Source organism: Columba livia, chromosome 37 (assembly GCF_036013475.1).
Source record: "Columba livia isolate bColLiv1 breed racing homer chromosome 37, bColLiv1.pat.W.v2, whole genome shotgun sequence".
In the NCBI taxonomy this organism is placed as follows: Eukaryota; Metazoa; Chordata; class Aves; order Columbiformes; family Columbidae; genus Columba; species Columba livia.
Window position 1 is genome coordinate 49975 of NC_088638.1, and position 27468 is coordinate 77442.

At 62.5% G+C, this 27468-nt stretch overlaps 2 protein-coding genes and 2 long non-coding RNA genes across 4 annotated transcripts in view; 2 read left to right on the forward strand and 2 right to left on the reverse strand.

Annotated features, from left to right (window-relative positions):
- The window catches only part of IMP4 (IMP U3 small nucleolar ribonucleoprotein 4), a 21644-nt gene extending 7704 nt beyond the window's left edge, over positions 1–13940 (forward strand). The window contains exons 3-9 of the mRNA XM_065044387.1: positions 2391–2497; positions 3435–3567; positions 4731–4811; positions 5677–5750; positions 7302–7396; positions 11366–11436; positions 11539–13940. Coding sequence (XP_064900459.1) covers positions 2391–2497; positions 3435–3567; positions 4731–4811; positions 5677–5750; positions 7302–7396; positions 11366–11436; positions 11539–11651 — 674 coding nt within the window. The 3' untranslated portion in view covers positions 11652–13940. The remainder of the gene's footprint in view (positions 1–2390; positions 2498–3434; positions 3568–4730; positions 4812–5676; positions 5751–7301; positions 7397–11365; positions 11437–11538) is intronic.
- On the reverse strand, positions 7–1612 carry LOC135576973 (uncharacterized). The gene is made up of 3 exons (XR_010468596.1): positions 719–1612; positions 533–554; positions 7–377 (listed from the first exon to the last, which is right to left on the reverse strand). It is a non-coding gene; the product is annotated as an uncharacterized LOC135576973 (long non-coding RNA).
- Positions 13941–16600: 2660 nt separating the features above from the next.
- Positions 16601–27468, reverse strand: part of MBD1 (methyl-CpG binding domain protein 1) — a 38765-nt gene continuing 27897 nt past the window's right edge. Inside the window, 7 exon segments of the mRNA XM_065044381.1 lie at positions 16601–17075; positions 18172–18243; positions 18366–18410; positions 18412–18450; positions 18561–18641; positions 19405–19515; positions 26575–26730. Of these exon segments, the coding sequence (XP_064900453.1) occupies positions 16614–17075; positions 18172–18243; positions 18366–18410; positions 18412–18450; positions 18561–18641; positions 19405–19515; positions 26575–26730 (966 nt within the window). The 3' untranslated portion in view covers positions 16601–16613.
- LOC135576972 (uncharacterized) lies at positions 17114–18175 on the forward strand. The gene is made up of 3 exons (XR_010468595.1): positions 17114–17359; positions 17437–17820; positions 17965–18175. It is a non-coding gene; the product is annotated as an uncharacterized LOC135576972 (long non-coding RNA).

Here is a 27468-nt window from a genome sequence, read left to right on the forward strand (position 1 = left end):
TCTTCACCAAGGCATCAGCAATAGGATAAGGGGGTAATGGGCTTAAACTCTACCAGGGGAAATTTAGGCTGAGATTAGAATGCAATTCTTTGCAGGCGTTGGAATGGCTCGCCGGCCTGAGATTGGTCATGGTCCCCATCTAGTCAATGGGGTGGAGTTGGACTAAGGGTTGGGCTTGATGAGCTTTGAGGGCTTTTCCAACCCAGTCCATTCTGGGGTTCTGTGAAAATACCCCAAAACACACTAAAATACCCCAAAACACACTAAAATACCCCAAAACACACTAAAATACCCCCAAACCACCCTGAAATACCCTAAAATAGCCCCCGAAGTACCCCAGAACACCCTAAAATAGCCCAAAACCCACCACAAAGCACCTGAAAATAGCCGAAAAACCACCTGAAAATACCCCAAAATACACACTGAATCACCTGGAAACTACACGCAAAAATACACCCTGAAATACATCAAAAAACACCCTGAAATACCCCCAAAACACCCTAAAATAGCCCAAAAAGCCACCCCGAAACACCCGAAAATAGCCCCAAAACCACCTGAAAATACCCCAAAATACACCCTGAATCACCTGGAAACTACACCCAAAATACACCCTGAAATACATCAAAAAACACCCTGAAATACCCCCCAAACCACCCCAGAACACCCTAAAATAGCCCAAAAACCCACCCCAAAACACCCGAAAATAGCCCAAAACCACCTGAAAATACCCCAAAATACACCCTGAATCACCTGGAAACTACACCCAAAATACACCCTGAAATACATCAAAAAACACCTGAAAAACAGCCCAGAACACCCTAAAATAGCCCAAAAAGCCACCCCGAAACACCCGAAAATAGCCCAAAACCACCTGAAAATACCCCAAAATACACCCTGAATCACCTGGAAACTACACCCAAAATACACCCTGAAATACATCAAAAAACACCTGAAAAACAGCCAGAACACCCTAAAATAGCCCAAAAAGCCACCCCGAAACACCCGAAAATAGCCCCAAAACCACCTGAAAATACCCCAAAATACACCCTGAATCACCTGGAAACTACACCCAAAATACACCCTGAAATACGTCAAAAAACACCCGAAAAACACCCTGAAATACCCCCAAACCACCCCAGAACACCCTAAAATAGCCCAAAAAGCCACCCCAAAGCACCCGAAAATAGCCCCAAAACCACCTGAAAATACCCCAAAATACACCCTGAATCACCTGGAAACTACACCCAAAATACACCCTGAAATACATCAAAAAACACCCTGAAATACCCCCCAAATCACCCCAGAACACCCTAAAATAGCCCAAAAAGCCACCCCAAAGCACCCGAAAATAGCCCCAAAACCACCTGAAAATACCCCAAAATACACCCTGAATCACCTGGAAACTACACCCAAAATACACCCTGAAATACATCAAAAAACACCTGAAAAACAGCCCAGAACACCCTAAAATAGCCCAAAAAGCCACCCCGAAACACCCGAAAATAGCCCCAAAAAGCACCCGAAAATACCCCAAAATACACCCTGAATCACCTGGAAACTACACCCAAAATACACCCTGAAATAAGTCAAAAAACACCCGAAAAACACCCTGAAATACCCCCAAACCACCCCAGAACACCCAAAAATAGCCCCAAAAAGCACCCGAAAATACCCCAAAATACACCCCAAATCACCTGGAAACTACACCCAAAATACACCCTGAAATACATCAAAAAACACCCTGAAATACCCCCAAAACACCCTAAAGTAGCCCAAAAACCCACCCCAAAGCACCCAAAAATAGCCCCCAAACCACCTGTAAATACCCCAAAATACACCCCAAATCACCTGAAAACTACACCCAAAAATACACCCTGAAATACGTCAAAAAACACCCGAAAAACACCCTGAAATACCCCCAAACCACCCCAGAACACCCTAAAATAGCCCCAAAAAGCACCCGAAAATACCCCAAAATACACCCCAAATCACCTGGAAACTACACCCAAAATACACCCTGAAATACATCAAAAAACACCCTGAAATACCCCCAAAACACCCTAAAGTAGCCCAAAAAGCCACCACAAAACACCCAAAAATAGCCCCCAAACCACCTGTAAATACCCCAAAATACACCCCAAATCACCTGAAAACTACACCCAAAATACACCTTGAAATACATAAAAAAACACCCTGAAACACCCCAAAAAAACCCTGAAAACACCCTAAAATACCCCGAAAAGAACCCCCAAAATACTCCCAAAATCAGCCCCGAAACACCCCAAAATTTCCCCAAAAACACCCCAAAAACACCCTGAATTCCTGTTTTCCTGGAGTGGGCGGGGCTTGGGGGGCAAGGGGAGTGGCCTGGCTAAGCCCCGCCCCCCCAGAGCCCAGTCACCATGACGACGAATACAAGTGGGCGGGGCTGGAACCGCCCCAAGTGATGGTGACGACCTCACGTGACCCCAGCTCCCGCCTGCGCCTCTTCGCCAAGGTGGGTGGGGCTTGCGGGGGGCGTGGCCTGGGCGGGGTTTCCCATTGGGTGGAGCTTGGTGGTGGGTGGGGCTTTGGGCAGCCATCCCCCCAATAGGTGTGTGTGGGAGGGGGTGCGGCTTAAGGGAGGGGCGTGGCTTATGGCGGAGCCTATTAGGGGCGTGGTCACAAGGGGGAGGAGCCTTTTGGCCCCTCCCATTTTTGGCCCCGCCCCCGGTCCAATATCTGGTGCTGGTGGAGGGATCCATAGTGGGACAGGATTGGGGTTAATGGGAGGGGGTGGAGCCTATTTGGTGGGGGTGGAGTGTAACGGGGCTGTGGCCACTAGGTGGGAGGGGCATATTGAGCCACGCCTCCATTAGCCCCGCCCCCTGGAGCAGTCCTTGGCAGTAATGTGGGACGCTAGAATGGGACATGAGGGGCTGATGGGAGGGGGTGAAGCCTATTGGGTGTGGGCGGAGCCTAATGGGTTGTGGCCAAAAGGTGGGAGTGGCTTATGTAGCCACGCCCCCTTAACCTTGTCCCTGGTCCAATATTTGCTGCTGGTGGAGGGATCCAGAATGGGACGGGGTGGAGCCTATGGGGTGTGGGTGGAGCCGTCTTGGGGGCGTGGTCAAAAGGTGGGAGTGGCCAATGTTAGCCCCGCCCCCTGGAACGGTCCTTGGTGGTGATGGAGGGAACCAGAATGGGACGTGAGTGGCTGATGGGAGGGGGGTGGTGTGGGTGGAGCCTAATGGGGGCGTGGCCACAAGGTGGGAGGGGCATCTTCGTTCACACCTCCATTAGCCCCGCCCCCTGGAGCGGTCCTTGGTGGTGATGGAGGGACCCAGAATGGGACATGAGGGGCTGATGGGAGGTGGGGGTGGAACATCTAGGGGCGTGGTCAGGGTGGGCGTGTCCTGTCCCTGACCACGCCCCCTGTGTCCCCGCCCCCTCAGGAGCTGTGCCTGCTGATCCCGGGCGCGCGGCGCATGAACCGGGGCCGGGCGGACCTGGGGGCGCTGGTGGGGGCCTGCAGGGCGGCCGGGGTCACCGACCTGCTGCTGCTGCACGAGACCCGCGGGGACCCCGGTGAGGGGCGGGGCTAGAGGGAGGGGGCGGGGACAAGGGGGAAGGGGGCGGGGCCAAGGGCAGGGGCCAAAGGGAGCTGCCCTGGACCTATAACGGGCTTGGCGAGGGGAAAGGGGGCAGGGCTAAAGGGGAGGGGGCGGGGACAAGTGTGAGGGGGTGGGGCTAAGGGAGAGGGGCGGGGACAAGGGGAGGGGCTAAAGGGAGGAGCCCTGGACCTATAAGGGGCTTGGCAATGGGAGGGGGCGTGGCTAAGGGAGAGGGGGCGGGGACGAGGAAAGGGAGCAGCCCTGGACCTATAAGGGGCTTGGTGAGGGGAAAGGGGGCAGGGCTAAAGGGGAGGGGGCGGGGACAAGTGTGAGGGGGTGGGGCTAAGGGAGAGGGGCGGGGACAAGGGGAGGGGCTAAAGGGAGGAGCCCTGGGCCTACAAGGGGCTTGGCAAGAGGAAAGGGGGCGGGGACAAGGGCAAGGGGGTGGGGCTAAAGGAAAGGGGCGGGGACAAGGGCAGGGGCCAGAGGGAGCAGCCCTGGACCTGTAAGGGGCATGGCAAGGGGAGGGGGCGTGGCTAAATGGGAGGGGGCGGGGACAAGGGGAGGGGCTAAAGGGAGCATCTCTTGACCTATAAGAGGCTTGGCAAGGGGAAAGTGGGCGGGGATAAGGGAGAGGGGGTGTGGATGTGGGAAGGGGGGCGGGGCTAAGGGAGAGGGGGCGGTGCCGAGGGGGGTGCTAAAGGGAGGGGGGCGGGGGACAAGGATGAAGGGGCGGGGCTAAAAGGAGAGGGGGCGGGGCTAAAGGAGAGGGTGGGGTCGAGGGGGAGTGGGCTGAAGGGTGGGCAGGTTCAAGGGTGAAGGGGTGGGGCTAAATGAGAGGGGGCGGGTCGATGGGGGAGGGGCTAAAGGGGAAGGGCGGGGCTTGTGTGAGGACGGCGTGGGGTGGAGCTAATGAAAGGGGCGGGGTTAATGAAAAGGGCGGGGCCAAGGGGGAGGGGCAGTGTTTTGATGGATAGGTGATGGGTGTGGCCAAGTGGGGAGGTGGGCGTGGCTAATGAAAGGGGCGGGGCCACGGGGGAGGAAGCGCCTTCGTGCTCACTCTGCTGCGGGGGTGGGGTCTCGCCCTGAGGGGGCGTGTCCCTCTGAGGCCACGCCCCCGCGTCCGTGCGTCCCCAGATGGGCTGTCCGTGTGTCACCTGCCCCACGGGCCCAGCGCCCACTTCACGCTGAGCGGGACCGTCCTGCGCAGGGACACGGGGGGACACGGGGCACCCCCCTGGTGGCACCGCACCTGCTGCTGGTCAAGATGGACACGGCGCTGGGACACAGGGTGGGACAGGGGACGTTGGGGACAATGGGGGGACATGGGGAGACTGGGGACAATGGGGACATTGGGGGGATATGGGGACAATAGGGGACACTGGGGGGACAATAGGGGACACTGGGGGGACATGTGGCTAATGGGGGGACATGGGAAGACTGGGGACAATATGGGGGGACATGGGGAGACTGGGGGGACATGGGGACACTGGGGGACATGGGGACAATGGGGGGACATGGGGAGACTGGGGGACACTGGGGACAATGGGGGACTGGGGACATGGGGTGACTGGGGACATGGGGATATGGGGACAATAGGGGACACTGGGGAGACTGAGGGGACATTGGGACACTGGGGAGACTGAGGGGACATGTGGCCAATGGGGGGACATGGAAGACTGGGGACAATATGGGGAGACTGGGGGGACATGGGGAGACTGGGGACAATGGGGACACTGGGGTCAATGGGGGGACTGGGGACAATGGGGGGACTGGGGGACATGGGGACAATGGGGACACTGGGGTCAATGGGGGGACTGGGGACAATGGGGGGACTGGGGGACATGGGGACACTGGGGTCAATGGGGGGACTGGGGACATGGGGACACTGAGGGGACATGTGGCCACTTGGGGGACATGGGGAGACTGGGGACAATATGGGGAGACTGGGGGACATGGGGACATTGGGGACATGGGGGGATTGGGGACATGGGGACACTGGGGGGACAATAGGGGACACTGGGGAGACTGAGGGGACATGGGGACAATGGGGGGACTGGGGACATGGGGGGATTGGGGACATGGGGACACGGGGGCACCCCCCTGGTGGCACCGCACCTGCTGCTGGTCAAGATGGACACGGCGCTGGGACACAGGGTGGGACAGGGGACATTGGGGACATGGGGACACTGGGGACAATGGGGGACTGGGGACATGGGGGATTGGGGACATGGGGACAGTGGGGGGACATTGGGACAATAGGGGACACTGGGGGGATATGGGGATAATAGGGGACACTGGGGAGACTGAGGGGACATGTGGCCAATGGGGGGACGTGGGAAGACTGGGGGACATGGGGACAATGGGGGGACTGGGGACAATGGGGGGACTGGGGACATGGGGACAGTGAGGGGACATGTGGCCAATGGGGAGACATGGGAGACTGGGGACAATATGGGGAGACTGGGGGGACATGGGGACAATGGGAGACATGGGGCAATGGCGGGACATGGGGAGACTGGAGGACATGGGGACAATGGGGGGACTGGGGACATGGGGACAATAGGGGACAGTGGGGGGATATGGGGACAATAGGGGACACTGTGGAGACATTGGGACACTGGGGAGACTGAGGGGACATGTGGCCAATGGGGGGACATGGGAAGACTGGGGACAATATGGGGAGACTGGGGGGACATGGGGACACTGGGGCAATGGGGGGACTGGGGACAATGTGGGGACTGGGGACAATGGGGGGATTGGGGACATGGGGGGATTGGGGACATGGGACACTGAGGGGACATGTGGCCACTTGGGGGACATGGGAGACTGGGGACAATATGGGGAGACTGGGGACATGGGGACATTGGGGACAATGGGGGGACTGGGGACATGGGGGGATTGGGGACATGGGGACACTGGGGGGACAATAGGGGACACTGGGGAGACTGAGGGGACATGGGGACAATGGGGGGACTGGGGACATGGGGGGATTGGGGACATGGGGACACGGGGGCACCCCCCTGGTGGCACCGCACCTGCTGCTGGTCAAGATGGACACGGCGCTGGGACACAGGGTGGGACAGGGGACATTGGGGACAATGGGGGGACATGGGAGACTGGGGGACATGGGGACACTGGGGACAATGGGGGGACTGGGGACATGGGGGGACTGGGGACATGGGGACAGTGGGGGGACTTGGGGACATGGGGACACTGGGGGATATGGGGACAATAGGGGACACTGGGGACACTGAGGGGACATGTGGCCAATGGGGGGACATGGGGACAATGGGGGGACTGGGGGACATGGGGACAATGGGGGACTGGGGCCATGGGGGGATTGGGGACATGGGGATATGGGGACAATAGGGGACACTGGGGAGACTGAGGGGACATTGGGACACTGGGGAGACTGAGGGGACATGTGGCCAATGGGGGGACATGGGGAGACTGGGGACAATGTGGGGAGACTGGGGGACATGGGGACACTGGGGACAATGGGGGACTGGGGACATGGGGGGATTGGGGACATGGGGACAATGGGAGGAGACTAGGGGGGAAATGGGGACACTGGGGGGACATGGGGACACTGGGGGGAGACAGGGGGACATGGGGATATGGAGACAGGGGGCCATGGGGACACGGTGGTTATGGGGACATCGCTGTGTCTGCGGGTGACACTCGGTGACCTCAGTGTCCCCCCAGGTGGGCACGATCCTCAAGCACCTGTTCCCCGTCCCCCGGCCCGACAGCCGCCGCGTGGTGACATTCGCAAACCAGGATGACGTCATCCTGGTCCGGTGGGTGACATGGGGGTCCCTGGACGCCTGGGTCCTCCACCAGACGCCTGGGTCCCCCCCCGAACGCCTGGGTCCACCCCCGAATGCCTGGGTCCCCCCCGCACACCTGGGTCCCCCACAGAAGCCTGGGTCCCCCCCCCGGATGCCTGGGTCCCCCCCGGACGCCTGGGTCCCCCCCGGACGCCTGGGTCCTCCCCCGCACACCTGGGTCTCCCCCCAGACGCCTGGGTCCCCCCCCCGGATGCCTGGGTCCCCCCCGGACGCCTGGGTCCCCCCCGGACGCCTGGGTCCACCCCGAATGCCTGGGTCCCCCCCCCGGACGCCTGGGTCCCCCCCGGACGCCTGGGTCCACCCCCGAATGCCTGGGTCCCCCCCCGGATGCCTGGGTAACCCCCCGGACGCCTGGGTCCCCCCCCGGACGCCTGGGTCCCCCACAGACGCCTGCGTCCCCCCCCGATGCCTCGGTCCCCCCCCGGACGCCAGGGTCCCCCCCGGATGCCTGGGTCCCCCCCGGACGCCTGGGTCCCCCCTCAGACACCTGGGTCCGCTCCGGATGCCTGGGTCCCCCCCCGGACGCCTGGGTCCCCTCCCCCCGGACGCCTGGGTCCCCTCCGGATGCCTGGGTCCCCCCGGATGCCTGGGTCCCCAATGACCCCTCCCCTAGTCCAGTGGGTGACAACAGGGGAGGTCCCGGACACCTGGGTCCCCAATGACCCCTCCCCTAGTCCAGTGGGTGACACAGGGTGGACAAGGGGTATCCCGGATGCCTGGGTCACCCCCGGACGCCTGGGTCCCCACTGACCCCTCCCCTATTCAAGTGGGTGACAACAGGGGAGGTCCCGGACGCCTGGGTCCCCTCTCCCGGACACCTGGGTCCCCAATGACCCCTCCCCTAGTCCAGTGGGTGACACAGGGGAGGTCCCGGACGCCTGGGTCCCCTCTCCCGGACACCTGGGTCCCCAATGACCCCTCCCCTGGTCCAGTGGGTGACACAGGGTGGACAAGGGGTATCCCGGACGCCTGGGTCCCTCCGGACGCCTGGGTCCCCACTGACCCCTCCCCTAGTCCAGTGGGTGACAACAGGGGAGGTCCCGGACGCCTGGGTCCCCTCTCCCGGACGCCTGGGTCCCCACTGACCCCTCCCCTAGTCCAGTGGGTGACAACAGGGGAGGTCCCGGATGCCTGGGGTCCCCTATCCCGGACACCTGGGTCCCCACTGACCCCTCCCCTAGTCCAGTGGGTGACAACAGGGGAGGTCCCGGACGCCTGGGTCCCCGATGACCCCTCCCCTAGTCCAGTGGGTGACAACAGGGGAGGTCCCGGACGCCTGGGTCCCCTCTCCCGGACACCTGGGTCCCCACTGACCCCTCCCCTAGTCCAGTGGGTGACAACAGGGGAGGTCCCGGACGCCTGGGTCCCCTCTCCCGGACGCCTGGGTCCCCACTGACCCCTCCCCTAGTCCAGTGGGTGACAGCAGGGGAGGTCCCGGACGCCTGGGTCCCCTATCCCGGACGCCTGGGTCCCCACCGACCCCTCCCCTAGTCCAGTGGGTGACAACAGGGGAGGTCCCGGACGCCTGGGTCCCCTCTCCCGGACACCTGGGTCCCCACTGACCCCTCCCCTAGTCCAGTGGGTGACACAGGGGAGGTCCCGGACGCCTGGGTCCCCCCCCGGACGCCTGGGTCCCCACTGACCCCTCCCCTAGTCCAGTGGGTGACAACAGGGGAGGTCCCGGATGCCTGGGTCCCCCTGGACGCCTGGGTCCCCACTGACCCCTCCCCTAGTCCAGTGGGTGACAACAGGGGAGGTCCCGGACGCCTGGGTCCCCTCTCCCGGACGCCTGGGTCCCCAATGACCCCTCCCCTAGTCCAGTGGGTGACACAGGGGAGGTCCCGGACGCCTGGGTCCCCTCTCCCGGACACCTGGGTCCCCACTGACCCCTCCCCTAGTCCAGTGGGTGACAACAGGGGAGGTCCCGGACGCCTGGGTCCCCTCTCCCGGACACCTGGGTCCCCACTGATCCCTCCTTGGTCCAGTGGGTGACACAGGGGAGGTCCCGGATGCCTGGGTCCCCCCGGACGCCTGGGTCCCCACTGACCCCTCCCCTAGTCCAGTGGGTGACAGCAGGGGAGGTCCCGGACGCCTGGGTCCCCTATCCCGGACGCCTGGGTCCCCACTGACCCCTCCCCTAGTCCAGTGGGTGACAACAGGGGAGGTCCCGGACGCCTGGGTCCCCCCTGGACGCCTGGGTCCCCACTGACCCCTCCCCTAGTCCAGTGGGTGACAACAGGGGAGGTCCCGGACGCCTGGGTCCCCTCTCCCGGACACCTGGGTCCCCAATGACCCCTCCCCTAGTCCAGTGGGTGACAACAGGGGAGGTCCCGGACGCCTGGATCCCCACCGACCCCTCCCCTAGTCCAGTGGGTGACACAGGGGAGGTCCCGGACGCCTGGGTCCCCTCTCCCGGACGCCTGGGTCCCCACTGACCCCTCCCCTAGTCCAGTGGGTGACAACAGGGGAGGTCCCGGACGCCTGGGTCCCCTCTCCCGGACGCCTGGGTCCCCACTGACCCCTCCCCTAGTCCAGTGGGTGACAGCAGGGGAGGTCCCGGACGCCTGGGTCCCCTATCCCGGACGCCTGGGTCCCCACCGACCCCTCCCCTAGTCCAGTGGGTGACAACAGGGGAGGTCCCGGACGCCTGGGTCCCCTCTCCCGGACACCTGGGTCCCCACTGACCCCTCCCCTAGTCCAGTGGGTGACACAGGGGAGGTCCCGGACGCCTGGGTCCCCTCTCCCGGACACCTGGGTCCCCACTGACCCCTCCCCTAGTCCAGTGGGTGACACAGGGGAGGTCCCGGACGCCTGGGTCCCCCCCCGGACGCCTGGGTCCCCACTGACCCCTCCCCTAGTCCAGTGGGTGACAACAGGGAGGTCCCGGATGCCTGGGTCCCCCTGGACGCCTGGGTCCCCACTGACCCCTCCCCTAGTCCAGAGGGTGACAACAGGGCGAGGTTCCCGGACGCCTGGGTCCCCTCTCCCGGACGCCTGGGTCCCCAATGACCCCCTCCCCTAGTCCAGTGGGTGACACAGGGGAGGTCCCGGACGCCTGGGTCCCCTCTCCCGGACACCTGGGTCCCCACTGACCCCTCCCCTAGTCCAGTGGGTGACAACAGGGGAGGTCCCGGACGCCTGGGTCCCCTCTCCCGGACACCTGGGTCCCCACTGATCCCTCCTTGGTCCAGTGGGTGACACAGGGGAGGTCCCGGATGCCTGGGTCCCCCCGGACGCCTGGGTCCCCACTGACCCCTCCCCTAGTCCAGTGGGTGACAGCAGGGGAGGTCCCGGACGCCTGGGTCCCCTATCCCGGACGCCTGGGTCCCCACTGACCCCTCCCCTAGTCCAGTGGGTGACAACAGGGGAGGTCCCGGACGCCTGGGTCCCCCCTGGACGCCTGGGTCCCCACTGACCCCTCCCCTAGTCCAGTGGGTGACAACAGGGGAGGTCCCGGACGCCTGGGTCCCCTCTCCCGGACACCTGGGTCCCCAATGACCCCTCCCCTAGTCCAGTGGGTGACAACAGGGGAGGTCCCGGACGCCTGGGTCCCCGATGACCCCTCCCCTAGTCCAGTGGGTGACAACAGGGGAGGTCCCGGACGCCTGGGTCCCCTCTCCCGGACACCTGGGTCCCCACCGACCCCTCCCCTGGTCCAGTGGGTGACACAGGGTGGACAAGGGGTATCCCGGACGCCTGGGTCCCCCCCCGGACGCCTGGGTCCCCACTGACCCCTCCCCTAGTCCAGTGGGTGACACAGGGTGGACAAGGGGTATCCCGGATGCCTGGGTCCCCCCCGGACGCCTGGGTCCCCACTGACCCCTCCCCTAGTCCAGTGGGTGACAACAGGGGAGGTCCCGGACGCCTGGGTCCTCCCCCGGACGCCTGGGTCCCCACTGACCCCATCTGCCCCCCCAGGAACCACGTTTACCGGCGCCGGGGGAAGGAGGTGGAGCTGGAGGAGGTGGGACCACGATTCCAGCTACGCCGTGAGTGTCCCCATGTCCCCCCGATGTCCCCATGTCCCCCCTCCCCCACATCCCCGCTTGTCCCCATGTCCCCACATTGTCCCCATGTCCCCCCCCCCCCAGCCTACCTGATCCGCCTGGGCACCCTGGACCAAGGGGACGCCGCCGACGTCGAGTGGCGCTGGCACCCGTACACGGCCACGGCGCGCAAGCAACGCCTGCTGGCCAGCGCCTGACCGGACGCCTGGGTCCCTCCCGGACGCCTGGGTCCCCTCCTGCTCGCCTGGGTCACTCCCGGATGCCTGGGTCCCTCCCGGACGCCTGGGTCCCCTCCTGGTCATCTGGGTGCCTCCCGGATGCCTGGGTCCCTCCCGGACGCCTGGGTCCCCTCCTGGTCACCTGGGTGCCTCCCGGATGCCTGGGTCCCTCCCGGATGCCTGGGTCCCTCCCAGATGCCAGGGTCTCTCCCGGACGCCTGGGTCCCCTCCTGGTCACCTGGGTGCCTCCCGGATGCCTGGGTCCCTTCCGGACGCCTGGGTCCTCTCCTGGTCACCTGGGTGCCTCCCGGACGCCTGGGTCCCTCCCGGCTGCCTGGGTCCCCTCCTGGTCATCTGGGTCCCTCCCGGATGCCTGGGTCCCTCCCGGACGCCTGGGTCCCTCCCAGACGCCTGGGTCCTCTCCCGGATGCCTGGGTCCCTCCCGGACGCCTGGGTCCCCTCCTGCTCGCCTGGGTCACTCCCGGATGCCTGGGTCCCTCCCGGACGCCTGGGTGCCTCCCGGATGCCTGGGTCCCTCCCGGACGCCTGGGTCCCCTCCTGGTCTCCTGGATGCCTCCCAGATGACTGGGTCCCTCCCGGATGCCTGGGTCCCCTCCTGGTCACCTGGGTCCCCTCCTGCTCGCCTGGGTCCCTCCCGGACGCCTGGGTCCCCTCCTGCTCGCCTGGGTCACTCCCGGATGCCTGGGTCCCTCCCGGACGCCTGGGTCCCTCCCGGACGCCTGGGTACCCTACTGGTCACCTGGGTGCCTCCGGACGCCTGGGTCCCCTCCTGGTCACCTGGGTGCCTCCCGGATGCCTAGGTACCTCCCGGACGCCTGGGTCCCTCCTGGACGCCTGGGTCCCTCCCGGACGCCTGGGTCCCCTCCTGGTCATCTGGGTGCCTCCCGGATGCCTGGGTCTCTCCCGGACGCCTGGGTCCCTCCTGGACTTGTGGGTCCTATCCTGGACTCCTGGGTCCCTCCCGGACGTCTGGGTCCCCTCCTGGTCACCTGGGTGCCTCCCGGATGCCTGGGTCCCTCCCAGACATCAGGGTCTCTCCCGGATGCCTGGGTCCCTCCCAGATGCCTGGGTCCCTCCCGGACGCCTGGGTCCCCTCCTGGTCACCTGTGTGCCTCCAGGATGCCTGGGTCCCTCCCAGACATCAGGGTCTCTCCCGGATGCCTGGGTCCCTCCCGGACGCCTGGGTCCCTCCCGGACGCCTGGGTCCCCTCCTGGTCACCTGGGTGCCTCCCGGACGCCTGGGTCCTCTCCCGGATGCCTGGGTGCCTCCCGGATGCCTGGGTCCCTCCCGGATGCCTGGGTCCTCTCCCGGATGCCTGGGTCCCTCCCGGACGCCTGGGTCCCCTCCTGGTCACCTGGGTGCCTCCCGGATGCCTGGGTCCCTCCCGGACGCCTGGGTCCCCTCCTGGTCACCTGGGTGCCTCCCGGATGCCTGGGTCCCTCCCGGACGCCTGGTCCCCTCCTGGTCACCTGGGTCCCTCCCGGATGCCTGGGTCCCCTCCTGGTTGACTGGGTCCCTCCCGGACGCCTGGGTCCCCTCCTGGTCATCTGGGTCCCTCCCGGACGCCTGGGTCCCCTCCTGGTCACCTGGGTCCCTCCCGATGCCTGGGTCCCCTCCTGGTTGACTGGGTCCCTCCCGGACGCCTGGGTCCCCTCCTGGTCACCTGGGTGCCTCCCGGATGCCTGGGTCCCTCCCGGACGCCTGGGTCCCGTCCTGGTTGACTGGGTGCCTCCCGGATGCCTGGGTCCCTCCCGGACGCCTGGGTCCCCTCCTGGTTGACTGGGTGCCTCCCGGATGCCTGGGTCCCCTCCAGGACGCCTGGGTCCTCTCCCGGACGCCTGGGTGCCCTCCCAGACGCCTGGGTCCCTCCCGGATGCCTGGGTGCCTCCCGGATGCCTGGGTCCCTCCCGGACGCCTGGGTCCCCTCCTGGTCACCTGGGTGCCTCCCGGATGCTTGGGTCCCCTCCTGATCGCCTGGGTCCCTTCCCGGACTCCTGGGTCCCCTCCCGAACTCCTGGGTCCCCTCATTCATTTCTACCACAATAAACATATTTTTACAGTTTAACCCCCTTTCATTCACTTGATTGACAGGTGGTTTCTATGACAACCGTGACATCACAGGGGGACCCAGGCATCCGGGTCCACCACCCCCCCCCATTAATTAACTCCCCCCATTAATTAACTCATTACCAAACGAGTTTTTTCTCCTTAAAACTTTATTACATAAAAAAAATAAGTTCCTCGCGGCTTTAACTCTTCCGAGGGGGCGGAGCTACAAAGGGGCGTGGCCTGGGCAAGGGGGGCGTGGCCTGGGCGAAGGGACAAGGCCTGCGCAAGGGGGCGTGGCCTGGGCGGGGTTATGGCTTCGGCGCGAATTCTCCCTGAGGGGGGCGTGGCTTTCCTGACCCCACCCACTTTCCACCACGTGACCCGTTTCTTTCAAGCCCCGCCCCCCCCCCCCCTTGTTTCACCCCAAATTCCCGGGTTTTTTAAGCCAAAACAAACAAACGCGAACGGCGGGAGGGGGCGGGGCCTCCATGGCCACGCCCCCTCGGGGAGGGGCGGAAGACGCGTGTGGGCGGAGCTAAAGTGGCCGAGGGGGGGGTCTCTTAAAGGGGCCGCACCCCCCTCAGCGCCTTAAAGGGGCAACACCCATGTGGACCCCACCTAAAACTCTACGTGGGATTGGAAAGGGGGGGGGGGGGGGGTCTTAAAGGGGCCGCGCCCCAATTTTGGGGGCGGTTCCAGTGTCAAAAATAGAAGCTCTGAGAGTGGGGGAGGGGTCGGGGAATCCCCTAAACCTGACGTCATTGGGGGGTGGGGGGGGGGGGGGCGATTATCCCTTGGAATGAATTGGGGGGGGGGGGGGGGGGCTGTTCCCTGCACTACAATTGCTGCCCAAAATTTGGGGTGACCCCCCCTCTATGTGCAACAACAACTTCCCCCCCCCCCCCCCCCCCCCAATTTAGATTCCCTCCCCCCCCCATTTAATTCTGGTTTCACCCCAATTTCTCCCCCTGCCCCCCCCACTTCAATTCCCCCCATTTAATTCTTCCCCCGTATTTAATTCCCAATAAATTCGTTCCCCCCCCCCCTGCATTTAATTAATCCCTCCCATTTAATACCCCCCCCATTCATTAGCTACACCCCCATTAACCCCCATTCATTACAAGCCCCCCCCATTCATTAATCCCCATCCATTAACCCCCATTCATTAGTGACACCCTCAGTCATTAACCCCCCCATGAACCCCCATTCATTACTAACCCATTCATTAACTCCCTCATTAACCCCCATTCATTACTAACCCCCCCATTCGTTAACCCCCATTCATTAACCCCTCCCATTCATTACCCCATTAACCCCCATTCACTACTAACCCCCCATTCATTACTAACCCCCCCATTAACCCCCATTCATTACTATGCCCCATTCATTAACCCCCCCCCCCCCAACTAGGGGGCACTATTAACCCCCGCATTCATTACTCCCCATTAATTACCCCCCCATTCATTACCCCATTAACCCCCACTCATTACTGCCCATTCATTACCCCCCATTCATTAACCCCCCCATTAACCCCCATTCATTACTAACCCCCCCATTCATTACTAACCCCCCCCATTCATTACTAACCCCCCCCATTCATTACTAACCCCCCCATTCATTACTATGCCCTATTCATTAACCCCCCCATTCACTAACCCCCAACACTAGGGGGCACGATTAACCCCCCATTCATTACTAACCCCCATTCATTACCCCCCCATTCATTAGTAACCCCCCATTCATTAACCCCCGATTCATTACTAACCCCCATTCATTAACCCCCCATTCATTACTATCCCCCATTCATTACTAACCCCCCCATTCATTACTAACCCCCCCATTAACCCCCATTACTAACCCCCCCCATTCATTACTAACCCCTCCATTAACCTCCATTCATTACTATGCCCCATTCATTAACCCCCCATTCATTAATAACCCCCCCCATTCATTACTAACTCCATTAACCCCCATTCATTACTAAGCCCCCCCCATTCATTCATTACTAACCCCCCCATTCATTACTATCCCCCATTCATTACTAACCCCATTAACCCCCATTCATAACCTCCCATTAACCCCCATTCATTACTCCCCCCATTAACCCCCATTCATAACTAACCCCCCATTAACCCCCATTCATTACGCCCCCCATTAACCCCCATTCATTACTAACCCCTCATTAACCCCCATTCATTACTAACCCCCCCATTCATTACTAACCCCATTAACCCCCATTCATTACGAACCCCCCCATTAACCCCCATTCATTACTAACCCCCCATTAACCCCCATTCATTACTAACCCCATTAACCCCCATTCATTACTCCCCCCATTAACCCCCATTCATTACTAACCCCCCATTAACCCCCATTCATTACTAACCCCCCCATTCATTACTCCCCCCATTAACCCCCATTCATTACTAACCCCATTAACCCCCATTCATTACTAACCCCCCCATTCATTACTAACCCCCCCATTCATTACTCCCCCCATTAACCCCCATTCATTACTAACCCCATTAACCCCCATTCATTACTAACCCCCCCATTCATTACTCCCCCCATTAACCCCCATTCATTACTAACCCCCCCATTCATTACTCCCCCCATTAACCCCCATTCATTACTAACCCCCCCATTCATTACTAACCCCATTAACCCCCATTCATTACTCCCCCCCATGAACCCCCATTCATTACTCCCCCCATGAACCCCCATTCATTACTCCCCCAATGAACCCCCATTCATTACCCCCCCATCCATTAACCCCCCATTCACCACCCCCCCCCACCACTAGGGGTCACTATCAACCCCCCCATCCATTCCCCCCCCAACCCCCCCCCCCCCACCCCCTCCCTCCCCATTCACGCCTCCCCCCCCCCCAGCAGCAAACAAGCCTGACAACATCGCCCCCCAGGGACCAAGACGTGACACCTCGGCGCCGGGGGCCTGGGGGTGTCCCCGGGGGGGCCGGGACAGGGTCGATAGGACTCCAGGTCACACAACAGCTCCACCAAATCGTCCACGGAACGCAGGCGGGGGGGGCGACTCGCCAATACCTCGTGCCCGGGGGGGACGGGACGACTCGGGGCCACCAACACCCGAAAAGCCAAACCGGGGGCCAAAAGAACTGCCGTGGCCGCCATGGGCGAGCGGGGGCAGCGCTGGACCAGCCGCAGAGCCGGGGGGGCCACCCGGGGGGCTTCGGGGGGCGCGGGAATTGGGGGGACGGCGTCCACCACCCCCCAATGGGCGGGGAGGGGGATCTCGGCCAGCTCGGCTAAGAAGGTGCCTGGGAAAATAGGGGGGGGGGGAAGGGGGTGGGGCTAAAAGGGGGGGGGAAGGGTTAATGAGGGGGGGGGTGTGGCATAGAAGCGCCGCCCCCCCCCCATCCCCCCATCCCAGTGGCAGGAGGGTAGGACTGTAATATAAGGGACCCAGGCGTTCGGGGGACAGCAAAAAGGGGACCCAGGCGTCCGGGTGATGGTAAAATAAGGGACCCAGGTGGCCGGGTGTCCCAAATTCAGAACCCCCCCCCAAAATAAGGGACCCAGGCGTCCGGGTGATGGTAAAATAAGGGACCCAAGTGTCCCCAAAATAAGGGACCCAGGTGTTCCCAATATAAGGGACCCAGGTGTCCGGGCGTCCCAACTTCACCCCCCCCCCCCCCCAAAATAAGGGACCCAGGTGTCCCCAGAATAAGGGACCCAGGTGTTCCCAATATAAGGGACCCAGGCGTTCGGGTGATGGTAAAATAAGGGACCCAGGCATCCGGGTGATGGTAAAATAAGGGACCCAAGTGTCCCCAAAATAAGGGACCCAGGTGTTCCCAATATAAGGGACCCAGGCGTTCGGGTGATGGTAAAATAAGGGACCCAGGCGTCCGGGTGATGGTAAAATAAGGGACCCAAGTGTCCCCAAAATAAGGGACCCAGGTGTTCCCAATATAAGGGACCCAGGCGTCCGGGTGATGGTAAAATAAGGGACCCAAGTGTCCCCAAAATAAGGGACCCAGGTGTTCCCAATATAAGGGACCCAGGCGTCCGGGTGATGGTAAAATAAGGGACCCAGGTGTCCGGGTGTCCCAACTTCACCCCCCCCCCCACCAAAATAAGGGACCCAGGTGTCCGGGTGTCCCAACTTCACCCCCCCCCCCCCAAAATAAGGGACCCAGGTGTCAGGGTGACACTAAAGTAAGGGACCCAAGGGACCCAGGTGTCCCCAAAATAAGGGACCCAGGCGTCCGGGTGCCACTAAAATAGAGGACACAGGCATCCGGGTGCCCCCACCCCCAAAAGGGGACCCAGGCGTTCGGGGGTTCCCCCTCCCCCCCCAGCTCCAAAATAAAGGACCCAGGCATCTAGTGCCCCCCAACCACCCCCAAAAAAGGGGGACCCAGGCGTCCGGGCCCCTCCCCCTCACCTCTTGTCCCCCCTCCTCCTCCTCCTCTTCGCTCTCATCCAGAACCACCAATCGCGGCAGCCGGGGGGGCACCTATGGGTGGGGGTGGGGGGGGCGCACAGTGAACCCAGGCGTCCGGGAAAGCCACCCCGGACGCCTGGGTCCCTTTCCCGGACGCCTGGGTCCCCTTCCCGGACGCCTGGGTCCCCACTTACCGGCACGAGGGAGGCGCTGGGGGGCGGCTCCTGTTTGACGCGGGGGGGTGGCGGCGATCAGGACCCCCAAATCCCCGGGGGGGGGCTGTGAAAATAAGGGGGGGAAAGAGGGCGATAAGGGGACCCAGGCGTCCGGGAGGGGGTGGGGGGGGGGAAGGGGCTTCACCCGGACGCCTGGGTTCTTTTTGCACTTACCGGTCCGGGGGTGACGTTGGGTGCTGGGGGTGACGATTTGAGTCGGGGGGCGGAGGCGATGAGGAGCCCCAGCCGGGGGTCCTGGGGGGGGAAGAGGGTGAGAGAGGGGACCCAGGCGTCCGGGAGGGACCCAGGCGTCCGGGAGAGAGGACACGGTGGTTGAGAGGGGACCCAGGAGTTCGAGAGGGACCCAGGAGTTCGGGAGGGACCCAGGAGTTCGGGAGGGACCCAGGCGTCCGGGGGGGACCCAGGAGTTCGGGAAGGGACCCAGGAGTCCAGGAGGGACCCAGGAGTTCGGGAAGGGACCCAGGCGTCCGGGGCGGACCCAGAAGTCAGGAAGGGACCCAGGAGTTCGGAGGGAACCAGGCGTCCAGGAGGGGACCCAGGAGTTCAGGAAGGACCCAGGAGTTCTGGGGGGGACCCAGGCATCCGGGGGGGACCCAGGCGTCCAGGAGGGGACCCAGGAGTTCGGGAAGGACCCAGGAGTCCAGGAGGGACCCAGGCATCCGGGAGGGGACCAGGAGTCCGGGGGGGGACCCAGGCGGTCAGGAGGGGACCCAGGAGTTCGGGAAGGACCCAGGAGTTCTGGGGGGGACCCAGGTGTCCGGGGGGGACCCAGGAGTCAGGAAGGGACCCAGGAGTTCGGGGGGAACCAGGAGTTCAGGAGGGGACCCAGGAGTTCGGGAAGGACCCAGGAGTTCTGGGGGGTACTCAGAAGTTCAGGGAGGGACTCAGGAGTTCAGGAGGGACCCAGGAGTTCTGGGGGGGACCCAGGAGTTCGGGAGGGACCCAGGAGTTCTGGGAGGGACCCAGGTGTCCGGGGGGTTTGGGGGAGGGGTCTCACCTCAAGGTGGGGGAGGGGTCCCGGCTCCTCCTTGCAGGGGGGGAGGGGCAGAGGGGGGCCTGGGGGGGGGAGGGGCCCCTTCTCATCCAATCCCAGCGGCTGCTCCTTGACCTGGAGGGGGGAGGGGAGAGAAGAACAGAAAGAGGGGGAGGGGTACATCAGGGGGGACCCAGGCGTCCGGGGCGGGGGGGGGGGGGGGGGGGCGGACCCAGGCGTCCGGGTGGGTGTCCCCTCCCCACCCCCCCACCCCAATCCGAAGGGACCCAGGCGTCCGGAGACCAACCCCCCAACCCCAAATAGGGACAAATACCTCGGTGGGGGGGGAGGGTGGGGAGGAGGGACCCAGGCGTCCGGGCACCCGTTAATATAACACAATATAATATAATATAAACCCCCCCCACCTCCACCTCCCCCCCCCAACCCCGGATGCCTGGGTCCCCTCCCGGACGCCTGGGTCCCCCTAGAGAGCTGGGGAGGGGGGGGGAGGGGCAGCAGAGCAAGCGCAGCGGGGGAGGGGAAAGGGGGGGGGGGGGGGGTCCCATGGGTGGGGGAGGGGTCCCGGTTACCTGCTGGGGGGGGCGGGGCGGGGCGGCGGGCTCCGGGCGGTGACGCGGGGGGGGGCGGCGGCGGCGACGCGGGGGGAGGGGCCTGGAGGGGGGGGAGGGGAGGGGGGAGGGGGGAGGGGGCGGGGGAACACCCCCCCCACCCCGGGTCCCCCTCCCCCCACCGGCAGCAGCCGCCTCTGGGGGGGGGGGGGGGGAGGGGAGAGAGGTGGGGGGGGGGGGAGGGGGAAGATACATCGGTGTGGGGGAGGGGAAGGAGGGACCCAGGCGTCCGGGAGACCCCCCACCTGTGCCCCACAGCAAAGCCAAGCAATGCGAAAGGGACCCAGGCGTCCGGGTGAGACATTCCCCCCGCCCCCACCCCCACCCCAAAAAATGGACCCAGGCGTCCGGGTGATCCCATCCCATCCAAAAAGGGACCCAGGCGTCCGGGTGACCCTCCCCGAAAAGGGACCCAGGCGTCCGGGTGACCCTCCCCAAAAAACGGACCCAGGCGTCCGGGTGATGCCATCCCATCCAAAAAGGGACCCAGGCGTCTGGGTGAAGGGACCCAGGCATCCGGGAGACCCCCAAAAAGGGACCCAGGCGTCCGGGTGACCCTCCCCAAAAAGGGACCCAGGCGTCCGGGTGATGCCATCCCATCCAAAAAGGGACCCAGGCATCCGGGTGACCCTCCCCAAAAAGGGACCCAGGCGTCCGGGTGACCCTCCCCAAAAGGGGACCCAGGCGTCCGGGTGAAGGGACCCAGGCATCCGGGTGACCCTCCCCAAAAAGGGACCCAGGCATCCGGGTGAAGGGACCCAGGCATCCCGGAGACCCCCAAAAAGGGACCCAGGCGTCCGGGTGAAGGGACCCAGGCATCCGGGAGACCCCCAAAAAGGGACCCAGGCATCCGGGTGATGCCATCCCATCCAAAAAGGGACCCAGGTGTCCGGGTGACCCTCCCCAAAAGGGGACCCAGGCGTCCGGGTGAAGGGACCCAGGCATCCGGGTGACCCTCCCCAAAAAGGGACCCAGGCGTTCGGGTGAAGGGACCCAGGCGTCCGGGTGATGCCATCCCATCCAAAAAGGGACCCAGGCGTCCGGGTGAAGGGACCCAGGCATCCGGGAGACCCCCAAAAAGGGACCCAGGCGTCCGGGTGAAGGGACCCAGGCATCCGGGAGACCCCCAAAAAGGGACCCAGGCGTCCGGGTGATGCCATCCCATCCAAAAAGGGACCCAGGCATCCGGGTGACCCTCCCCAAAAAGGGACCCAGGCATCCGGGTGACCCCCAAAAAGGGACCCAGGCATCCGGGAGACCCCCAAAAAGGGACCCAGGCGTCCGGGTGACCCTCCCCAAAAAGGGACCCAGGCATCCGGGTGAAGGGACCCAGGCATCCGGGAGACCCCCAAAAAGGGACCCAGGCGTCCGGGTGATGCCATCCCATCCAGAAAGGGACCCAGGCGTCCGGGTGACCCTCCCCAAAAAGGGACCCAGGCGTCCGGGTGAAGGGACCCAGGCATCCGGGAGACCCCCAAAAAGGGACCCAGGCGTCCGGGTGAAGGGACCCAGGCATCCGGGTGACCCTCCCCAAAAAGGGACCCAGGCGTCCGGACAACCCCCCCGCCTCCACCCCCAAGGCAAAGGGACCCAGGTGTTCGGGCGAGACCCCCCCAAAAAAAGGGACCCAGGCGTCCGGGTGACCTCCTCCCCACCCCCAAGGAAAAGGGACCCAGGCGTCCGGCCAAGCTCCCTCCCCCCAAGCCAAGCAAAGCAAAAGGGACCCAGGCGTCCGGGTGAGACCCTCCCGCCCAAAAAGGGACCCTGGCATGCCCCTGAAATAAAAGGGGATGTACTGGGAGCTACTGGGGTTACTGGGAGCTATTGGGGGTTACTGGGAGCTACTGGTGGTTACTGGGAGATACTGGGGGGTTACTGGGAGCTATTGGGGGGTTACTGGGAGCTATTGGGGGGTTACTGGGAGCTATTGGGGGTTACTGGGAGCTACTGGGGGTTACTGGGAGGTATTGGGGGGTTAATGGGAGCTATTGGGGGTTACTGGGAGATATTGGGGGGTTACTGGGAGATACTGGGGGGTTACTGGGAGCTATTGGGGGTTACTGGGAGCTACTGGGGGTTACTGGGAGCTACTGGGGGGTTACTGGGAGCTACTGGGGGTTACTGGGAGCTACTGGGGGGTTACTGGGAGCTATTGGGGGTTACTGGGAGCTACTGGGGGTTACTGGGAGATATTGGGGGTTACTGGGGACCATTAGGGGTTACTGGGAGCTACTGGGAGCTACTGGGTTACTGGGAGCTACTGGGGGTTACTGGGAGCTATTGGGAGTTAGTGGGAGCTACTGGGAGCCACTGGGAGCCACTGGGGACCATTAGGAGCCACTGGAGGTTACTGGGAGCTACTGGGGGTTACTGGGGACTGTTAGGGGCCACTGGGAGCCACTGGGGGCTACTGGGAGCGATTGGGGTTACTGGGAGCCACTGGGGGTTACTGGGAGCTATTGGGCTACTGGGAGCTATTGGGAGACACTGGGAGCTACTGGGAGCTATTGCGGGTTACTGGGAGCTACTGGGGGTTACTGGGGACCACTAGGGGTTACTGGGAGCTACTGGGAGCCACTGGGGGTTACTGGAAGCTACTGGGGGTTACTGGGAGCTATTGCGGGTTACTGGGAGCTACTGGGGGTTACTGGGAGCCACTGGTGGTTATTGGGGGTTACTGGGAGCCACTGGGGACCATTAGGAGCCACTGGGGGTTACTGGGAGCTACTGGTGGTTACTGGGAACTACTGGGGGCTACTGGGAGCTACTGGGGTTTATGGGAGCTACTGGGAGACACTGGGAGACACTGGGAGACACTGGGAGCCACTGGTGGTTACTGGGAGCTATTGGGGGTTACTGGGAGCCACTGGTGGTTACTGGGAGCTACTGGGGGTTACTGGGAGCCACTGGGTGTAACTGGGAGCCACTGGTGGTTACTGGGAGCTATTGGGGGTTACTGGGGATCATTAGGAGCCACTGGGGGTTACTGGGAGCTACTGGGGGTTACTGGGAGCTATTGGGGGGTTACTGGGAGCTACTGGGGGTTACTGGGAGCTACTGGGGGTTACTGGGAGCCACTGGGTGTAACTGGGAGCCACTGGTGGTTACTGGGAGCCACTGGGGGGTTACTGGGAGCTACTGGGGGGTTACTGGGAGCTACTGGAGGTTACTGGGAGCTACTGGGGGTTACTGGGAGCCACTGGGTGTAACTGGGAGCCACTGGTGGTTACTGGGAGCCACTGGGGGGTTACTGGGAGCTACTGGGGGTTACTGGGGACCATTAGGGGAAACTGGGAGCTACTGGGAGACACTGGGAGCCACTGGGAGCTATTGGGAGCTATTGGGGGTTACTGGGAGCCACTGGTGGTTACTGGGAGCTATTGGGGGTTACTGGGAGCCACTGGGAGCTACTGGAGGTTATTGGGAGCTACTGGTGGTTACTGGGAGCCACTGGGAGCCATTAGGAGTTATTGGGAGTTACTGGGAGGTACTGGGGGGTTACTGGGAGCCACTGGGGGTTACTGGGGGTTACTGGGAGCTATTGGGTTACTGGGAGCTATTGGGAGTTAGTGGGAGCTACTGGGAGCCACTGGGGGTTACTGGGGACCATTAGGGGCCACTGGGAGCCACTGGGAGCCACTGGGGGTTACTGGGAGCTATTGGGGGGTTACTGGGAGCCACTGGGTGTAACTGGGAGCCACTGGGAGCTATTGCGGGTTAGTGGGAGCCACTGGGGGTTACTGGGGACCATTAGGGGTTACTGGGAGCTACTGGTGGTTACTGGGAGCTACTGGGAGCTACTGGGAGCCACTGGTGGTTACTGGGGGTTACTGGGAGCCACTGGGGGTTACTGGGAACCACTGGGAGCTACTGGGAGATATTGCGGGTCACTGGGAGCCACTGGGGGTTACTGGGAGCTACTGGAGGTTACTGGGAGCTACTGGGAGCTATTGGGCTACTGGGAGCTATTGGGTTACTGGGAGCTATTGCGGGTTACTGGGAGCTACTGGGAGCCACTGGGGGTTACTGGGAGCCACTGGGGATTACTGGGGACCATTAGGGGTTACTGGGAGCCACTGGGGGCTATTGGGAGCTATTGGGGGTTACTGGGAGCTATTGGTGGTTACTGGGAGCTACTGGGAGCCACTGGGGGTTCCTGGGAGCTACTGGGAGCCACTGGGGGTTACTGGGAGCCACTGGGAATTACTGGGAGCTATTGCGGGTTACTGGGAGCTACTGGGGGGTTACTGGGGACCATTAGGGGTTACTGGGAACTACTGGGAGCCACCGGGGGCTACTGGGAGCTATTGGGCTACTGGGAGCTATTGGGTTACTGGGAGCTACTGGGAGACACTGGGAGCTACTGGGAGCTATTGCGGGTTACTGGGAGCTACTGGGGGTTACTGGGGATCATTAGGAGCCACTGAGAGCTACTGGGAGCCACTGGGGGGTTACTGGGAGCTACTGGGGGTTACTGGGGACCATTAGGGGTAACTGGGAGCTACTGGGAGCTACTGGGAGCCACTGGGGGTTACTGGGAGCTACTGGAAGCTATTGAGTTACTGGGAGCTATTGGGTTACTGGGAGCTATTGGGAGTTAGTGGGAGCTACTGGGAGCCACTGGGAGTTACTGGGGACCATTAGGAGCCACTGGGGGCTACTGGGAGCCACTGGGGGTTACTGGGAGCCACTGTGGGTTACTGGGAGCCACTGTGGGTTACTGGGAGCCACTGGGAGCTACTGGGAGCTACTGGGAGCCACTGGTGGTTACTGGGGGTTACTGGGAGCCACTGGGGACCATTAGGAGCCACTGGGAGCTACTGGGGGTTACTGGGGACCATTAGGGGTTACTGGGAGCTACTGGGAGCCACTGGGGGTTATTGGGAGCTACTGGGGTTTACTGGGAGCCACTGGGGGTTACTGGGAGTTACTGGGGACCATTAGGGGTTACTGGGAGCTACTGGGAGCCACTGGGGGTTACTGGGAGCCACTGGGAGCTACTGGGAGCCACTACGGGTTACTGGGAGCTATTGGGGGGTTACTGGGAGCTATTGGAGGTTACTGGGAGCTACTGGAGGTTACTGGGAGCTACTGGGAGCCACTGGTGGTTACTGGGGGTTACTGGGAGCCACTGGGGACCATTAGGAGCCACTGGGAGCTACTGGGGGTTACTGGGGACCATTAGGGGTTACTGGGAGCTACTGGGAGCTATTGGTGGTTACTGGGAGCTACTGGGGGTTACTGGGAGCTATTGGGTTTAGTGGGAGCTATTGGTGGTTACTGGGAGCCACTGGTGGTTACTGGGAGCTACTGGGGGTTACTGGGGACCATTAGGGGCCACTGGGAGCTACTGGGCGTTACTGGGAGATACTGGGAGCTACTGGGGGTTATTGGGAGATACTGGGAGCCACTGGGGGCTATTGGGAGCTATTGGGGGTTACTGGGAGCTATTGGTGGTTACTGGGAGCTACTGGGAGCCACTGGGGGTTCCTGGGAGCTATTGCGGGTTACTGGGAGCCACTGGGAGCTACTGGGAGCCACTGGGGGCTACTGGGAGCTATTGGGCTACTGAGAGCTATTGGGCTACTGGGAGCTACTGGGGGTTACTGGGAGCCACTGGGGACCATTAGAAGCCACTGGGGGTTACTGGGAGCTATTGGGGGGTTACTGGGAGCTATTGGGGGTTACTGGGAGTTACTGGGTGTAACTGGGAGCTACTGGGAGCTATTGCGGGTTACTGGGAGCTACTGGGGGTTACTGGGGATCATTAGGAGCCACTGAGAGCTACTGGGAGCCACTGGGGGGTTACTGGGAGCTACTGGGGGTTACTGGGGACCATTAGGGGTTACTGGGAGCCACTGGGGGTTACTGGGAGCTACTGGGGGTTACTGGGAGCTACTGGGGGTTACTGGGAGCTATTGCAGGTTACTGGGAGCCACTGGGGGTTACTGGGAGCTACTGGGGGTTACTGGGAGCTATTGCAGGTTACTGGGAGCCACTGGGGGTTACTGGGAGCTACTGGGAGCCACTGGGAACTACTGGGAGCTATTGCGGGTTACTGGGAGCCATTAGGAGTCACTGGGAGCCACTGCGGGTTACTGGGAGCCACTGCGGGTTACTGGGACCTACTGGGGGTTACTGGGAGCCACTGGAGGTTACTGGGAGCTACTGGGAGCCACTGGGGGTTACTGGGAGCCACTGGGGGTTACTGGGGACCATTAGGGGTTACTGGGAGCTACTGGGAGCCACTGGGGGTTACTGGGAGCCACTGGGGGTTACTGGGAGCTATTGTGGGTTACTGGGAGCCACTGGTGGTTACTGGGAGCTATTGGGGGGTTACTGGGAGCTACTGGGGGTTACTGGGAGCCACTGGGGGTTACTGGGAGCCACTGGGGACCATTAGGGGTTACTGGGAGCCACTGGGGGTTACTGGGGACCATTAGGGGCCACTGGGAGCCACTGGGGGCTACTGGGAGCCACTGGGGGCTACTGGGAGCTATTGGGGGTTACTGGGAGCCACTGGGGGTTCCTGGGAGCCCCCGGGGGGGTCGGTGGCGGCACCCACCATGGCGCGGCGCAGGCATTGCCTCCAGCGGCACTTCTGGCGCTTGCGGTTGCGGCCGCCGAACTTGGGTTTGTCGCGGCAGAAGTCGCAGCGGCCGCAGTCGGCCGGGCGCTCGCAGCCCGGACAGGCCCCGCAACGGCGGTTGCGCCGGCTCCGCTGCGGCACAAAGCGGGGGGGGGGGGGGGGGTCACCCCGCCCCCACCCCAAAAATCACCCTCTTGCCCACCCACCCCAACACCCCATCCCTGGGTTAGTCGGGGAATTAGTGCGTGAGCAGCTATTAGCGGCGTTACGGTAGCGGGAGGTGGTGTGAGGAGGGGGGGGGAGGGGGGTGTGGGGGTGGTGCAGCTATTAGGGGAGGTATGGTAGTGGGGGTGGTAATATTAGAATATATACGGTAGGTGTGTGCTGCTACTATGGGCTCTAGGTGCCTATATTAGAGACATTACGGTACCTTCACCCCTCTATTACGGTAATTCTGACCCTCATAAAAAACTCTGGAGCAGCTATTAGGGGTGTTACGGTAATGAGGCCCCACTATTAGAATTAATACGGTACTTGAGTGCCACTATTATGGGTTCTAGGTGCCTATATTAGAGACATTACGGTACCTCCACCCCTCTATTATGATACTTCTGACCCTAATAGAAAGCCCAGGAGCAGCTATTAGGAACATTACGGTCATCAGGTCCCACTATTAGAATTAATATGGTACTTGTGCACCACTATTATGGACTCTAGGTGCCAATATTAGACACATTACGGTACGTTCACCCCTCTATTACAGTAATTCTAACCTTAATAGAAAGTGCTGGAGCAGCTATTAGAAGCATTACAGTATTCAGGTCCCACTATTAGAATTAATACGGTACCTGAGTGTCACTATTATGGGCT